The 17,781-nt window shown below is 42.2% G+C and overlaps 1 protein-coding gene across 1 annotated transcript in view; it reads right to left on the bottom strand.

Moving 5' to 3' along the window:
- prex2 (phosphatidylinositol-3,4,5-trisphosphate-dependent Rac exchange factor 2) overlaps positions 1-17,781 on the bottom strand; it is a 416,168-nt gene that overhangs the window by 254,948 nt on the left and 143,439 nt on the right. The window contains exons 9-11 of the mRNA XM_078217095.1: positions 14,392-14,541; positions 7,216-7,360; positions 3,520-3,620 (exon numbers count right to left, since the gene is read on the bottom strand). Coding sequence (XP_078073221.1) covers positions 3,520-3,620; positions 7,216-7,360; positions 14,392-14,541 — 396 coding nt within the window. The remainder of the gene's footprint in view (positions 1-3,519; positions 3,621-7,215; positions 7,361-14,391; positions 14,542-17,781) is intronic.

The raw sequence follows: 17,781 nt of genomic DNA, 5'->3' as shown, positions 1-17,781 counted from the left end.
TTTAGAAGATTTAGAAAACTTCCCAAAGATACTTACAAATCAAAAGGTGAAAGGGAGGGAGGAATTTAAACCAATCACCATCACCAGGGTAAAGGTACTGGGAAAATTAGGGAATCAAAGATGGCGCTGGTGTGAGAGGAAGCATGATCCACAGATGGCAAGATCCTTCTTGAAATCCAGCTGTTTGTTGAGGCAGAGAGAGAGTTTAATGTACATCAAGCAAGCTTTAAACATACCTGGAGTGCAGTTGCAAAGGGAGAACTTCGAAAGTCTAGCTGGAAAGGGTTATTTTTAGATTCCTTCCTGGCGGTTGGAATTTACTGTGTGCGCTCAGCAGGGGAGGGGCTGTGGATTTCAGCTCAGTCTGCAAACTCTCTCTCTGTTCTTTTTACACCCAAGAAAGGGTGAATTAAGGTGGGAAGCAGGAGCCACTGAGGTCCTGCTGCAAATTGCAAGCTGCTATTTCTACTTTTGGATTGCTTTTTTTGCAGCTAGAGCTCAATGAGGGGCATGTTGGGACTTGCAGTTCAGCCTGGAACCATCTTGTAGTTTTTTCACTCAGTCAAGTGTGAATTGATTGAGGGTGGGAGACAGCCTAGGGAAGAACTCCTGTGTCATAAAAATGGCAACTGCCAGATCAACCTGGGGACACTGTGCTGTTTCTTTTTTCACCCAACCAAGGGTGAATTAAAGTGAGGGAGAAGAGTTGCAACTTGCAGCTCAGCTGGGAACCCTTTGCTGCTTTGGTTCGCCCAGTTAAGGGTGAAGTAAGGTGAAAAGCAATCCATGTAAGAACCCTGGTAGATCGAACAGTGAGACAGCTTGATATGTGGACCAAGAAATAGCACTCCAGGCTGGAGGAAATGGGTAAGCCCACGGGTGCTGGTACTGGCAAAATGGCAGGAGGCAAACCAAAATCGAAGAGTGGGACCACAGGGACAGAGGGAGGGACCCTGCCATGCTCTCCTGGAGGAGTCCCTGAACAGGGCATGCTGAGCGAAAGGACAGGAGAAGCTATTATGAAGGCCATGCAAAGATTAGACAGTAAGTTGGACCGGTGGGCCACTGAGTTGCAGGCCAAGATCGACGAGCTGAAAGAGAAGCTCGGATCATCTGTTAAATTTCTCCAAGGTGGCACCGTTGCCCATGGGAACCGCTTGAAGGAGCTTGAGCACTCGGAGGCATTTAGTGGAAACACTATCTCCGAACTGAAGAACCAAGTTACTCATTTGACACCGGAGGTTAAGTTCCTAAGGGAGAAATGTGATGAGATGGAAGGACACTAAAGACAAAATAACATCCGTCTGATAGGCCTTCCGGAGGGAATCGAGGGCCCAAATATCACAGACTTTGTCGCCCGACTATTGAAGAATGTGCTGGAACGTGAGGATTAGCCGCTTCTGGATCACGCACACAGAGTGTTACGGGCAAAGTCCAGGCCAGGAGAAGCTCCTCGGCTCATTATTGCATGAGTGCATTACACCTCAGCACGAGACAGAATCCTGCTGCAAGCAGCACAGGCAACCACCCTGAGGTACCAGGAAAATAAGCTGTTGATATTTCCAGATTTTACCCCGGCGGTGGCAAGGAGAAGGGCTGATGTCAAACGACCTCTGTCTTTTTGATTTATATTATTACCATCAATACCAGTGCAATTAGACGGGACTTGGATGGGGTGATGCCGGGGGTACCAAGGGCTTGTTCCCTGGCCACAGGGAGCCCTGTGCCCAGTCGTGTTGGAATGGACTCGCGAGCACTGTGTGGATCTGCATCTGTGTTTGTTTGCTATGTAAAATAAGAAAATTTTCAATAAACATATTTTTAAAAAAGGTATTGGGAAAATTATTCAACCTGAATGCTGACATATCCCCAGAACCAGAAGGTGTACATCCTGGGTCTTAAAAGAAGTGGCTGCTGAGTTATTAGAGGAATTCCTTAGATTCTAGATGGGTCCAAGTAGATTGGCAAATAGCAAATTTAAAATCTTTATTTAAGGAAGGGAGGAGACAGAAAACAGTAACCTATAGGCCAGTTAGCCTAACATCCATCATTAGGAAATTGCACAGTAAGAAGTCTCACAAGACCAGGTTAAAGTCTAACAGGTCCATTTGATTTCACAATCGAAAGCTTGTGAGACTTTTTATTGTGCCCACCCCAGTCCAACACCGACATCTCCATATCATAGGAAATTGCAGAAATCCATTATTAAGGATGTCATAGCAGGATACTTAGAAAATCATAATGGCTCAGACAGAATCAACATGATTTTGTGAAAGAGAAATTGTGTTTAACTAATTTGTTACAATTTTTTGAGAAAGTAACAAGCAAGGTGATGTGGTGTACTTGGATTTCCAATAAGCATTCAACAAGGTGCCACATCGAAGGTTACTACACAAGATAAAAATACATTGTGCTGGGGGTAAATATTGGCACAGATGTAGGATTGATTAGCTAACAGGAAGCAGAGAGTAAGAATAAATTGATCTTTTTCAGGTTGGCACGATGTGACTAGTGAATCATTGCTTCGGCCCCAACTATTTATAATGTTTATCAATGGCTTGGATGAAGGGATTGAATATACGGTAACTAAATTTGCTGATGACACTAAAATAGTTAGGAAAGTACATTGTCACGAGGAAGATAAAGATTCTACAAAGATTAAGTGAGTGGGTAAAAAATTGGTAATTGGAGTATAATCTGGGAATGGAGAGTGGTTGTAGAACTTGGTGGTACAGAGAGATTTGGATGTCCTGGTTCATGAATCACAGAAAGTTCATAAACAGGTACAGCAAGTCATTAGGAAAGCAAATGGAATGTCGGTGTCTATTGCAAGGGGAGTAAAATATAAAAGTAGGGATGTTTTGCTGCATCTGTGCAGAGCCTTTGTGAGAGTAGATCTAGATAGAGTATTGTGTATAGATTAGATCTCCTTATTTGAAAAAGAATACAAGTGCTTTACTAGGGGTCCAGAGGAGGCTCACTCAACGTATTTCTGGGATCACCAGCCGTGATCTTATTAAATGGCAGAGCAGGCTTGAAGGGCTGAATGGCCGACTGCTCTTCTTATGGCCTATGTTACTACACCATTTTTAGGAATGGATTTCAGGTGTTGTTCTACTTGCTGTCCCATTCACCTAGTAACTCGAAACTTTTCTGAAACTGGTAGGAAGCTAAAGGAAAATCCCAAACCTTAAAGAAAGGAGAAACATCTGGACATCCCAAAGCAGATAATGTTAATATGCTAGAGAGAAGAGTCAAATGGTTTTCAAATTACCATTTCAATGGCAAATCTCGATGAGCATGCTATTGTAACTAAATGAATCCCTCGAGGTGGGAATTTGAAAATCTGTCTATTTATTCTCAATACTCCAGACGTTGACAGAATTCCTTCAAACCAACTGAGATTATAGCTAACAGTGGCACTTCACAGATTATATTACATCTTATTTATTTATTTCAAAGATTGCATCGCCCTCCATAAATTCAGTCAGCACACATATTAACCCCACAATCACTCACCATGATGGATGATTCCGTTCTCTAGCAATGCCTGGCCCAGGTGAACTCCTTCCTCAGGTTTACTGATCTCTTTAATTTCCAACAACCAGGTGACAAACTCACTAAAGTGTCAAAGCAATAAGAAATAGAAACAGGATTTAAACATTTGTTTTTCTTAAAATATCACTCCAAATAGTCATTCAGCACTCTGCCTCATGCTACATTTTATCTGTGATGTGGGGATGCTGGCATTGGACAGGGGTAGGCACAGTAAGAAGTCTTACAACACCAGGTTTATCTGTCAGAATTTTGTTAACTCCAAATTCTCCGCAACCATGGTTAATTGGGAATTACTATTGCACACATTAAATATCTTTGACAATTATGTAATATGCACCGTTACACTGGGATAGTTGAGGACATTAAAGCTTTGTTGAATTTGACAAAATAGAAATCTAGATTTTTCTCTACTCCCCTAACGCAAATGGGTAAGAAATCACGCATTACCCACAAATCTCCACATTGACCGAATTTGTCCTCATCTCATACCAACATGGAATGCACTGTCAGCCACTCAATATCCCTTGCATTTAAGTGACAGCAGCTTGGGAAGTATGCCTTATATCTGCCATGACTTCAAACCCAAGCATATCCAGGACAAAAGGGTTGATCCACAGAATAGCAGCAGATGGGCTGGTTCCAAGGTCCAAAATAAAGATCCAACCCTAAGGAAGCAAAGGTACTGTCGCCAAATTTGCAGACAACACAAAAATAGTTGGAAAGGCAAGTTGTGAGAGAGAAACAGTTTACAAAGCAATATTGATAGGTTAAGTGGGCAAAAAGTTGGCAAATGAAGTATAATGTAGGAAAATGTGAAGTTGTTCATTTTAGAAGGGAGAACAGAAGAGCAGAGAATTATTCAAATTGAGAAAAATTGCAGAAAGCTGCAACACAAAGGGACTTGGGGGTAGTTGTGCATGAAACACAGAAAGCTAGCACACAGGTGCAGCAGGTAATCAGGAAGGCTAATGGGAAGTTGGCCCTTATGTCAAGGAGGTTGGAGTACATGAGTAGGGGAGCTTTGCTGCAACTGTATAAGGTACTGATAAGGCCATATCTGGAGTACTGTGAACAGTTTTCGTCTCCTTATTTAAAGAAAGATATTATTTCATTGGAGGCAGTTCAGAGAAGGTTCACTAGGACGATTCCTGGTATGGAGGGATTGTCTTATGAGGAAAGGTTAAACAGGTTGGGACTCTACTCATTGGAATTTAGAAGGAGAGGTAATCTCATTGAAATATATAGGATTCTTATGGGGCTTGACAGGGTAAATGCTGAGAGGATGCTTTCCCTCATGGGAAAATCCAGGAGCAGAGTGCATAGTCTCAGAATAAAGGGGGCTCCAATTTAAGTCTGAGATAAGGAATTTCTTCTGAGAGTTGAGAGTCTTTGGAACTCCTTGTCACAGAGAGCTGTGGGGGCAGAGTAATTGTGTATATTTAAGGCTGAGAAAGATAGATTTTTGATCAGTCAGGAAATCAAGGGTTATGGGTAAAGGGCAGGAAAATGGACGTGAGGAACGTTGGAATAGCCATTATCCTATTGAATGGTGGAGCAGGCCAAATGGCCCACTCCTGTTCCTGTTTCTTATAGTCTTAAGATCTTCTGGGTTCTTGTTCCACTTTACAGTGGTCCTCCTCCATTTCTAGTGCTGCAGTGGACTCATTAGGAACAAACATTGCCTCCTGAAGCCTGGCGCAAGAAAATAGTTTGGGACCCCCAACTGGATTGAGTTGGCAGATGAAGAGAAATCCACATATCCTACATATCAGTCGCTTCAATCACTTTGTTAGGTATGATGTGGAGATGCCAGTGTTGGACTGGGCTGGGCACAGTAAGAAGTCTCACAACACCAGGTTAAAGTCCAACAGGTTTATTTGGAATCATGAGCTTTCGGAACGCTGCTTCTTCATCAGGTGAGTCCTGTAGACGTCTTACACTGCTTTTTGAGGGAAAGTATTCCAGGGACTCAAAAATGTCAGAGAAAAAATTCTCCTCATCTAAGTCTTACATGACTCACTGGAGCGACGGAGGTTGAGGGGAGACCTGATAGAAGTCTACAAGATTATGAGAGGCATGGACAGAGTGGATAGTCAGAAGCTTTTTCCCAGGGTGGAAGAGTCAATTACTAGGGGGCATAGGCTTAAGGTATGAGGGGCAAGGTTTAAAGGAGATGTGCGAGGCAGATTTTTATACAGAGAGTAGTGGGTGCCTGGAACTTGTTGCCGGGGGAGGTAGTGGAAGCGGATACGGTAGTGACTTTTAAGGGGTCTCTTGACAAGTACATGAATAGGATGAGAACAGAGGGATATGGTCCCCGGAAGGGTAGGGGGTTTTAGTGAAGTCGGGCAGCATGGTCGGTGCAGGCTTGGAGGGCCGAAGGGCCTGTTCCTGTGCTGTAATTTTCTTTGTTCTTTGAGTGACACATTATTTTATAAAGCGACCTGTAGTCCTAGATTCTCTGACAAGAGGAAACATTTTCTCCACATCCACCCTGTCAACACAGTGACGCATCCAACTAGATCAGAGATCCCATACTTGAACAGCACCCAATACTCTGCTCTAAACTCTCATGATACTTCCAGCATATCACAAGTGTAGTATGGTCGGCAGCCCATGGTCGGCCGCACTTGGTCGCGGTCATTAGGTTACACTGAAGCTTCATATGTTTCATCTGAAGCAATTTTTTAAAGCGGCATCTCGGCCTTTTGGCTAAGATGCAAATGAGCTCAAGTCTTGGAGGAGGAACCTCCCCCTTCTCCAATCAGCTTGGCTCATGTAGATCAGGCCCAGGACAGGGTGATTTTGGTCGCTCGCCCTGTCTTGTCAGCCTGGATCTGAAATGTCTCAACTTGTTGAGACTCTGAATTGGATTTGATTTGATTGAATTGGAAAAGTATAAAAAAAAATCATGTGAATATTACGAGCATGATCAGTACATTTGAATGCAGGTGCAACTTGAGCATAAAGCAAAGGTGTCCCTGAACCTTCATAAGGGAGTAAGAAGTCTAACAACACCAGGTTAAAGTCCAACAGGTTTATTTGGTAGCAAAAGCCACTAGCTTTCGGAACAGCTGTTCTGAAAGCTAGTGGCTTTTGCTACCAAATAAACCTGTTGGACTTTAACCTGGTGTTGTTAGACTTCTTACTGTGTTTACCCCAGTCCAACGCCGGCATCTCTACATCATGACCTTCATAAGGGAACCATATTATTAGCTCCAGCAAGTCTTTCCAGTAAATAGTTAACCTGCAGAGATCACAAAAAGTCAATCCAAAGTCTTCGGTCATTTGTCTAATCTTAGCTGGGGTAGTGACCCTACAGCTAAATTAGCTCTACTGCCTACAACTTATAAAAAATCGTGCATGTTTCCTGTTCCTATTGACTCATCCCTGCTTTAAAGCACTTGCAAGAGCATAAGTGAAGAGTGGTTTGACCTTAGCCATGATAAGACACTGTCAAATAGTGTGTGAATGTTCACTGTCAATGCTCAGATATCAATAAAAGGTACCTCCACGAAGATTCCAATGGGTACAGGAACCATAAGAACTTTATCTTAGGAAAGATTCAACATTTTCAGAAGGGGAGGGAGAGGGAAAAAGGCAGAAAAAAATAAGATAAAGGAAGTGTTGCATTAATTTTGAACGCTCAAAGCTAACCTGCCCAAGAAGCATTTTGGAAAAGTGCTGAGTTTCCGTTTTCTGTCCTTGATAACATTTTCCTCTTTACACATCATATGGTAGAGCTTTTCCCCTTTTTCAGAAATCATCAACCAGGTATCTTGCTCCATGCCTAGTTTCAAACCTAATTTTAAAAAAAATTAACATCTTTTTTTCCCAAATTATTTTATAATTTGTCACACACAACTTACCATGGAATTCTGTTAAATTAAATTATTTTTCCACTGTTCCGTAGAAAATATTTTTGAGAGTTTCTCTCTTTCTTGATCCACAAACATCTTTACTGAATTACACTGGAAGTCAGGTGAAAGAATTTGGGGGTGCACAAGAGAATTTCCAGAGCCATTGTTAAAACTTGCCTCCATTATGGAAGCCAACAAATTAAAACAACATTCACTTGAAGTATTGTTGAAGACTCAGAAAACATCAAAACAAAAATCAGCCCGACCAATGGAATTTTCTTTTATTCGTCCATGGGATATGGGCATCGATCGCTTGGCCAGCATTTATTGACCATCCTTAAGGCAGTTAAGAGTCAACCACATTGCTGTGGATTTTGAGTCACATGTAGGCCAAACTAGGGAAGGATGCCAGATTTCCTTCCCTCAAGGACATTAGTGAACCAGCTGGGTTTTTATAACAATCGACAATGGTTTCATTAGACTTTTGATTCCAAATTTTTATTGAATTCAAATTTCACTATCTGCTGTGGTGAAATTCAAACCCCGGTCCCCAGAGCATTATACTGGGTCACTGGATTACTAGTCCACACACCACTACATCACTGCTTAAAATCCGTCAATAAACTCAAGGGACTGAATTTTCCCCTCCTGACGCAGAAACAATGTGCACCAGAAGGTCCAAAGTGGAGGCCTGTTGGGCCACATTTTTAAATTTACCTGCCGATTCTCAACAGACACAATTTTGCTCCAAAGCAGGTAATATTATGGATCATGACCTAATGCTCACATAAAGTGACATCGGGGTTGACGTTTAAATGTCTGCCACAAATGCAATTTTCCTTGACATCAGTATTTTTGTCAAGGTGGCTGGGTTTCCAAGGCCTGTGAGAACCAGACCAGGTAAGTCAATTCATGAATTTTGGAATTTGGAATTTTCTTAGTTTAAAAGGTCTTGACAACTTCAAATAACATACACCATTGCATTATGATGATTTAGGCATATTTTAATATCGTTATTGATCATAGGATCCTATCCATAAAAAGTAATTAACCATTAAATTGACCAACATGGTATATTTGTTCCCATGACTTAAAGTACTTTCTCCAATGGATAAAGTCTCTTCTACATTCATCTGTAAATAGGTCAACTGGACACTGTGGTTTGAATTTTACAGTGATTTAAAATCCAAAGTTTTTTTTGACATTGAAAGAAGCTGAACAGTTGCCAGAATTCTCTGATTGAACTCAATCGAGTCTTTGCAAAAAATGGAGCTGATGGCTGGGTCAAGCAGTGTGATAACCCCCACAAGGCCAATGGGGAATCACTGATTGATCTCCCTGTGGGGCTCATTGAGTCTGAGTTCCCCTGGTAACAAGTAGTGAGTGACCTGCCCAGCTGGAACTCATTACCTGAGCCTTTTATAAGGACAGGCCCAGGCAGGACCTTTTGAACTGCAGTCCCAGGCAGGGACTCGTGTGTATACACCATGATAGTGGCTTTGTATGCTGTAAATAAACAGTCGGGCTTCCTGAGTCATTACAGGTAGCTTCAATAGGCTCCACTGCATTGAGCTTTCTCGGGTCTGCTTATTCAGCTTTATAATGCAAACCTATCATGTATAAATGGCTGAGCTTGAAGTCCCACTAACAGATCTAGCCCAGCAGGGTTTGTTGACACAGCTGTAAGGGAAAGAGGAGCAAATGTTTGAATAGCACTATGAAAGGCAGTTTGTTTATTTTGGCAAATTAATGTGCACTTGGGATGAGAGTGCTCTTTCAAAGGGAATTTTTATGGCTATAGAAGAGATTTTATGACCTTGCTCAGGCGAGGCTTGTAAAATCCCACCCGTGGCCAACGGAGAACTACATTCTGTGGGCCTGGTAAAATTCTGGCTCATGTGTTTAACTGAAAGTTTTACAAGCTTCTAAGGGAGACTTTTTCTGGAAGAGTTTGAATTGATGTTTTTTTCTGAACATTTCAAAGACTTCCTAGTGTTCTTTTATGGTTCATGGGCTTCATACATAGTAGATGCTGGGTGAGGGGGCATGGTGTATGGAGGGGCCATGGAGATATGGCAAGAGCATGGAGAACAAGGGGAAATGCAGTGGCACAAGCAGAATGAGGGGGTCTGAAATTGGCATGGACAGGGTACGAGGATGGGTGGGTGACTCGAGCCTATATCCGACTCTTAGAGACCAAAGTTCTAGCTGAATGGGCTGACCTACTGAAGTTGGGAATGCAACTTCAAGAAATGGCCTGATTTGTGCTTCCCAAACTGAAGGGGAAAATCCAGGCCATGAAATCCCATTAATAGCTATAAAATGGTGAAAATATTAGACAAGAAATGTGGATACGAATAACTGAAGAAATAATTCAAATACCCCATGTGAAAAAGGAGGTTCCAAGAAATTGGCCCTCCAAGTGGGGTTTCCAGGAGGTGGGGTGGCCAAGCCATGTTGAGAAAAAAAATGCTGCTGGTGGCCAATGATTCGCTGCATCTATCATGGGAAAACATGCTGGGTGCGGGGGCGCTTTTCTGCACATTTAAGACTCAATGGGTGGGAGTCTCGCAAAAAAATTCTAAGTGCCGAATTCGTGTAAAACTGGACTGAATCCTGCTGGATTATTCAGCCGGATTTTCAAAATGAATCTCCCACACTGTGCATTGCAGAGTGTACTCGCGTGAATCACGTTAAAATGGACACTACAGAAAATAAATAATTCAGGATAGTGGGTGTGCCTGGGTCACAAGGGGCAGTGTGGAGAAAGTGAGAGCGAGCAAACAGTCTGAAAGGGATAGTTTGAATGGGGTAGGGAGAATCAACAGATACTGACTATGGGAGCAGATAATGAAGGAATCAGTAGAATGGCTACATCAGGACCTTGATCTGGGGAACTAAGACACATCGGGGTTTTGCTAAGAAGACAAAGGGGAACTGCGATAGGTTCATTTTTTGCCAGGTTGATTTGTGAAAATAGAAAATTAAACATTTCTTGGTTTGGTGGGTTAATTGCCCTAAGCAGCAAACAGGAAAATAGTGTTGCTCTCAACAAAGATATAGGAAACATTGAGAGGTAGATGTGTGCATGCATCACAATCTTCCTCCAAATTAATTAATAAAAAGTGTCATATTTTAAACCTAATAGGTCACGACTATCCACGGAAAGTTACATCTGAAGAAGATTAGGGCACACGGAGTTGGGGGTAGTGTGTTAAAGTGGATTGGGGACTGGCTATCCGACAGGAAGCAAAGAGTCGGAATAAATGGGTGTTTTTCCGGTTGGAGGAAGGTAACTAGTGGCGTGCCGCAGGGATCGGTACTCGGGCCGCAACTGTTTACCATTTATATAGATGATCTGGAGGAGGGGACGGAGTGTAGGGTAACGAAGTTTGCAGACGACACAAAGATAAGTGGAAAAGTGAATCGTGTGGAGGACGGAGAAGATCTGCAGAGAGATTTGGACAGGCTGAGTGAGTGGGCGAGGATATGGCAAATGGAGTATAACGTTGAGAAATGCGAGGTTATACACTTTGGAGGAAATAATAACAAATGGGATTACTATCTCAATGGAAACAAATTAAAACATGCTACCGTGCAAAGGGACCTGGGGGTCCTTGTGCATGAGACGCAAAAGCCCAGTCTGCAGGTACAACAGGTGATCAAGAAGGCAAATGGGATGTTGGCCTATATTGCGAAGGGGATAGAATATAAAAGCAGGGATGTCTTGATGCACCTGTACAGGGCATTGGTGAGGCCGCAGCTGGAATACTGTGTGCAGTATTGGTCCCCTTATATGAGGAAGGATATATTGGCATTGGAGGGAGTGCAGAGAAGGTTCACCAGGTTGATACCGGAGATGAGGGGTTTGGATTATGAGGAGAGGCTGAGGAGATTGGGTTTGTACTCGTTGGAGTTTAGAAGGATGAGGGGGGATCTTATGGAGACTTATAAGATAATGCGGGGGCTGGATAGGGTGGAGGCGGAGAGATTCTTTCCACTTAGTAAGGAAGTTAAAACTAGAGGACACAGCCTCAAAATAAAGGGGGGTCGGTTTAAGACAGAGTTGAGGAGGAACTTCTTCTCCCAGAGGGTGGTGAATCTCTGGAATTCTCTGCCCACTGAGGTGGTGGAGGCTACCTCGCTGAATATGTTTAAAGCGCGGATGGATGGATTCCTGATCGGTAAGGGAATTAAGGGTTATGGGGATCAGGCGTGTAAGTGGTACTGATCCACGTCAGATCAGCCATGATCTTATTGAATGGCGGGGCAGGCTCGAGGGGCTAGATGGCCTACTCCTGCTCCTATTTCTTATGTTCTTATGGTTGCTTGAATATAAATTCTCTATGCTTCGAATTATCTGATGATTGACTGTTTATACTTGTCCAACTCTACTTTTAATTATATTCATAGAATCTTTACAGTGCACGAGGAAGCCATTCGGCCAATCGAGTCTACACCATCTCTCTGAAAGGGCATTCAATCTAGTCCTAACCCCCTGCCTTATTTCCATTATATTACACACTCTTTCATTTCAAATAACAATCCTTCTGAACACCTCAATCGAACCTACCTCCACTATCCTCTCAGGAAGTTTGTTCCACACTCCAAACACCCTCTGACTCAAAACATTCCCTCACACTCCATTGATTTAAATCATCCATTATCATTACATTATCAGCTCTGTTATCCACCTCTTCCAACCCCTTATATCATCCCTTCCAATAGATTTCTCCAGCCTTATCAGTCTCTCCCCTGTCAGTACAGTTGTTACAGAGCCTTGGTGAAACCACATGTGGAGTAATGTGTACAGTTTTGGTCTGCTTACTCAAGAAAAGATATGCTTGCATTAGAAGTAATTCAAAGGAGGTTCATTTGACTGATTCCTGGAATAAAGTGGTTATCTAATCAGGAAACTTTGAGCAGGTTGGGCCTATACCCACTAGAGTTTGGAAGAATGAGAAGTGATTATGTTGAAATATATAATCTGAAATTTCTGGGAAGTTTAGTAACTGAAGATTGCAGGTATGACAAGGAAGTGAGAACAACAATAACAATGAAAAGGGTTGCATTTAATGTAAAGATGATGATTTTGATTGGATGGCTGAATAGAGAACCAATCAGAAGATTAACTATGAAATTGTAGTGCTGAAACATGGGTGCTGAAGAAAGAGGAGACCAGCCTTTTAGAGAGCTTTGAAATGTAGAACTGGAGATGCATGGAGAAAGTAAAGTTGCTATACAAGGAAAAAAGTGACATAGGTTGTTGGAAAAGTGCTACAAGGACAAATGGAAGGAATAAAAACTAAGAGGGAGAAAAATATCCCTCGGAATCGCATGAAGAATGGGGAAAAATTATGGAGAACTGGGGAGGATCACAGACAGGCGAGTTTGGAGAAGGGAAAAAGGAGTTCTAACCTGCCTTAGGCAGACCACCAGTAATGATGACCTGTTTATAAGAACAGTTTAATCAATCTTTATTCTCACAAATACTTGTCTATTATTATTATTTTAGAAATACATCAATGGCCACCTGGTTGATGTAAGCAGAAAGATTCAATCACAAGTTATATAACTCTAAGACACTTTTAAAAATATACATAATAGGATGCATTTGCAAAATCACAGTAATATCATAGAATCCCTACAGTGCAGAGGGAAGCTATTCGGCCCATCGAGTCTGCACCGACCACAATCCCACCCAGGCCCTATTCCCGTAACCCCACATATTTACCCTACTAATCCCCGACACTAGGGGAAATTTAGCATGGCCAATCAACCTAACCCACACATCTTTGGACTCTGGGAGGAAATCAGAGCACCCGGAGGAAACCCATGCAGACTCAGGGAGAACGTGCAAACAGACAGTGACCCAAGACTGGAATTGAACCCAGGTCCCTGGCACTGTGAGGCAGCAATGCTAACCACCATGGCACCATGCCTCCCCACTAAAGCTAATGTGAAATTATTTAAGTTATAATGTTCAAAGTCTTTGTAGAAGAATCCAAGTTTGCAAAAATAGCTGTGAGCATTGGAAGCCCTTCTACATGTAGTAACTTTTATTGCAAACCAGCTTTCAGACCTTTCTGCCACTATACCATGAATAAAATGATGTTAACATTTTGAAACTGGAGGCAAATACTAGTACAATACAATTTAATTTCCCTTGATTAATCCTGGCTGAGATAAGACCACAAGAAACTACAAAGAGTCGTCAGTCCATCACGCAAACCAGCCTCCTGGCCATCGACTCCATCTACACTTACCGCTGCCTCAGAAAAGCAGCCAACATAATCAAGGACGCGACGCACCCTGGACATCTTCCACCTTCTTCCATCAGGAAAGATACAAAAGTCTGAGGTCATGTACCAATCGACTCAAGAACTGCTTCTTCCCTGCTGCCATGAGACTTTTGAATGGACCTACCTTATATTAAGCTGATCTTTCTCTACATCCGAGTTGTGACTGTAACATGACATTCTGCACTCTCTTCTTTCTTTCTCCTCTATGTACTCTATGAATGGTATGTTTTACTTGTGTAGCGCACAAGAAGCAATACCTCAGGGAAATATTACACAGGGTGGCACGGTAGCACAGTGGTTAGCACTACTAGCTCACAGCGCCAGGGACCCGGGTTCAATTCCCAGCTTGGGTCACTGTCTGTGTGGAGTTTGCACATTCTCCCCGTGTCTGCGTGGGTTTCCTCTGGGTGCTCCGGTTTCCTCCCACAGTCCAAAGATGTGCAGGTTTGGTGAATTGGCCATGCCAAATTCTCCCTCAGTGTACCAGAACAGGCGCCGGAGTGTGGCAAGTAGGGGATTTTCACAGTAACTTCATTGCAGTGTTAATGTAAGACTACTTGTGACTAATAGATAAACTTTAAAATACTTTTACTTTTCACTGTATCCAAATACATGTAACAATAATAAATCAAATCTAGTTGCACAAATGAATATAAAAATTTACATCTTACTCTTTCTTCGTTCTCGTTCCTTTAAAAAGGTCTCTAACCATTCCTGTTTGTCTTCTGATGTTTTTGCCATGCAAACAAACCATTTGTTTTTGGCAGTATTGTGTATTTTCCAACCATTGATCACAGTATGACCACTGCTGTGATAATCCGCTAGAAGAGAGAGCAATTCTAGGTATACACACCATAGCATTATACTGTAAAACAACAATAACTTGTAGTTATATAGCGCTTTTAATGGAATAGAACATCTCATGGTGTTTCACAGGAGCATTACAAAGCACATTGAGACACTGGGTCACATAAGATCAGATGACCAAAGGCTTGATCAAAGATCGAGAGCATCTTAAAAGAAAGAAACCTCCAGAGGTTTCAGGAGGGAATTCTAGAGCTTAGGGAGCAGAGGGCATTGTTAGAACCACATCTTGCAGAACAATATTTTCTTTTAAAATATGGAAGGTTGACAGTGAGGTTGAATGTCTTGGGTTACAGGAAGATATAGACGAGATGATCAAATGGGCAGATAAGTGGCAGATGGAATCTAACCCTGAAAAGTGTGAGGTGATACAGTTTGGGAGGAGTAATTTGACAAGGAAGTATACTATGAAAGGTCTGACACTGGGAAGTTCCAAAGAACAAAGGGACCTTGGCATGTTTGTCCATAGATCTCTGAAGGCGGAAAGACAGGTAAATAGGGTGGTGAAAAAGGCATATGGCACACTCGCCTTTATCAATTGGGGTATAGATTACAAAAGTAGAGAGCTCAAGATGGAATTGTATAGAACTTTGGTGAGGCCACAGCTGGAGTACTGTGTGCAGTTCTGGTCGCCACATTATAGGAAGGACGTGAACGCACTGGAGGGGTTCAGAGGAGATTCACCAGGCTGTTGCCTAGGATGGAACATTTAAGTTATAAAGAGAGGTTGGATTGGCTTGGGTTGTTTTCTCTGGAGCAGAGAAGACTGAGGGGTGACCTGATTGAGGTGTTCAAGATTATGAGGGGCATGGACAGGTGGATAGGGAGCACCTGTTCCCCTTAGTTGAAGGGTCAGTTACGAAGGGACAAAAGATGAAAGTGAGGGGTGGGAGATTTAGGGGGGATTTGAGGAAAACCTTTTTTACTCAGAGAGTGGTGATAGAGTGGAATGCACTGTCTGGGAGGGTGGTGGAGGTGGAATACCTCACATCCTTTGAAAAGTACCTGGATGAGTACTTGGCACGCCATAACATTCAAGGCTATGGGCCATGAGCTGGCAAGTGGATTAGGTGGGCAGGTCAGGGCCTTTCATGTGTCGGTGCAGACTTGATGGGCTGAAGGGCCTCTTCTGCACTGAGAGATTCTGTATGTTGGTCTTCATAGCGAGAAGATTTGAGTATAGGGATAGGAATATTTTGCTGCAATTGTATCGGGCATTGGTGATGCCATACCTGGAGTATTGCGTACAGTTTTGGTATCCTTATCTGAGGAAGGATGTTCTTGCTATAGGGGGAGCATCGCAAAGATTTACCAAGCTGATTCCTGGGATGGCAGGTCTGTCATATGAGGAGAGGCTAAGTCGGTTAGGATAAAATTCACTGGAGTTTAGAAGAGTGAGAGTGGATCTCATTAAAACTTATAAAATTCTAACAAGGTTAGACAATGTAGATTCAAAAAGAATGTTCCCAATGGTGGGGGAGTCCAGAACTAGAGGGTCATTGTTTGAGGATCAGGGGTAAACCTTTTAGGACTGAAGTGAGGAGAAATTTCTTCATTAGAGGGTGGTGAATCCGTGGAATTCACTACCACAGAAAGTAGTTGAGGCCAAAATGTTGTCTGATTTCAAGAAGAAATTAGATTTATCTCTTGGGGCCAAAGAGATCAAGGGATCTGAGGAGAACAGGATATTGAAATCGATGATCAGCCATGATCAAAATGAATGGCAGGGCAGGCGCAAAGGGCCGAATGGCCGACTCCTGCTACTAATTTCTATGTTTCTATGTGACCTATAGGGTAGTCGGGCTAGATCAATTCCTCCGATCCTAATCGTAACTGCATGAACATTAGTGGTGGAGGAATTTAAATCAGGAATCCACAAGAGGGAAGAATTGGATGAGTGCAGATATTGGAGGGCTATGGGAGGAAATAACAGAGATTGGGAGGAGATAGGCCATGAAGGAATTTGAAAATAAAGACAAGAATTTCAAAATTGAGGCATTTCATGACAGGGAACCAAACTAGATCAGTGAGCTCAGGAGTAATGATTGGCCACAACGTGCTACGAATAAGGGCATGGGCAGCAGAATTTTTGATGACCTCAAGTTTGTTGAGTTCAAGATGTAGGAGGCTGGTCAGGAGTGCACTGGAATAGTCAAGTCCAGAGGTAACAAAGAAATGAACAAGAGTTTCAGCAATGGGTAAGCTGATGCAGGGTTGAAGTTGGAAATGTTATAGTGGTAGTAATAGGCAGTCTGAGTCATAGCATGTAACACACCAAAGGAGCTATTAAAATAAAATAATCAAATTTAAACAAGGAATCGAAAGGTATATACTCATCAGTTTGAATTGAACAATAGGATAAATGCAAAACATTGGTAAAGATGAATCATCAATCTGATTGAATCAGGAATGGCATACATTTTATTTATGACACATTGTAAGATATAATGTTGTTCAACAGCAATATAGAAAAGTAAAATGTAACTAATGTATCTATTTTCTCATCATTTGAGTTTGCTAATTCACACTCCAGGCAGTCAAAGTAATTGCATCATATTAAACACGACCTCTTGAATTATATCAAAATATTCAACTAAGTTACTTCCAAGATAACTTATCCTTCACTAATACATCTTGGATCTGTTTGATCAGTTCATACTTACCTAAGATTTCAAGCACCTTGTCCCAAATAACAGACTTTAGTAATTTCTCCACAACTGACTTCAGACGTAACAATCTATAATTAACTGGATTCTCTCGCCCATCCTTCCTAAAATATGAGTGACACTTGCAACTTTCCAATCCATTTAGATCATAAAAAGAACTGTATATTGTAACTACAAACTAGGTAACTTACTGGCAAACTGGGGGCCCTCCCCTTTAGACTGCAAGCTTTATGAATAGTGGGCCAGTGCAAGAAAATCTGAGACTGAAAATCTCCTGGGTGACTCATCGTCACATAATAGCCAGGATATTCCCACCCGGGATCTCTGATACTGACCTACCAAAGCTCTCCTACCTCTGAATTGTCTAACATTTAACATGATCATATTTTGATAGAAATCGGTGATGACTGGCATAGATTTTGTGGTCAGTAGCAAAGGAAAGGCACTCACCACTGACCTCAAAGAGAACTGTTGACAAAGATTTAGCGATCTCTATGACTGGAATCCATCCTTCCTGAGGGCAAGGTCAAA

This window comes from Mustelus asterias, chromosome 7, assembly GCF_964213995.1.
Source record: "Mustelus asterias chromosome 7, sMusAst1.hap1.1, whole genome shotgun sequence".
Classification (NCBI taxonomy): Eukaryota; Metazoa; Chordata; class Chondrichthyes; order Carcharhiniformes; family Triakidae; genus Mustelus; species Mustelus asterias.
Note: the sequence above shows the minus strand (reverse complement) of the source record. Positions and strands in the feature narration are given on the sequence as shown.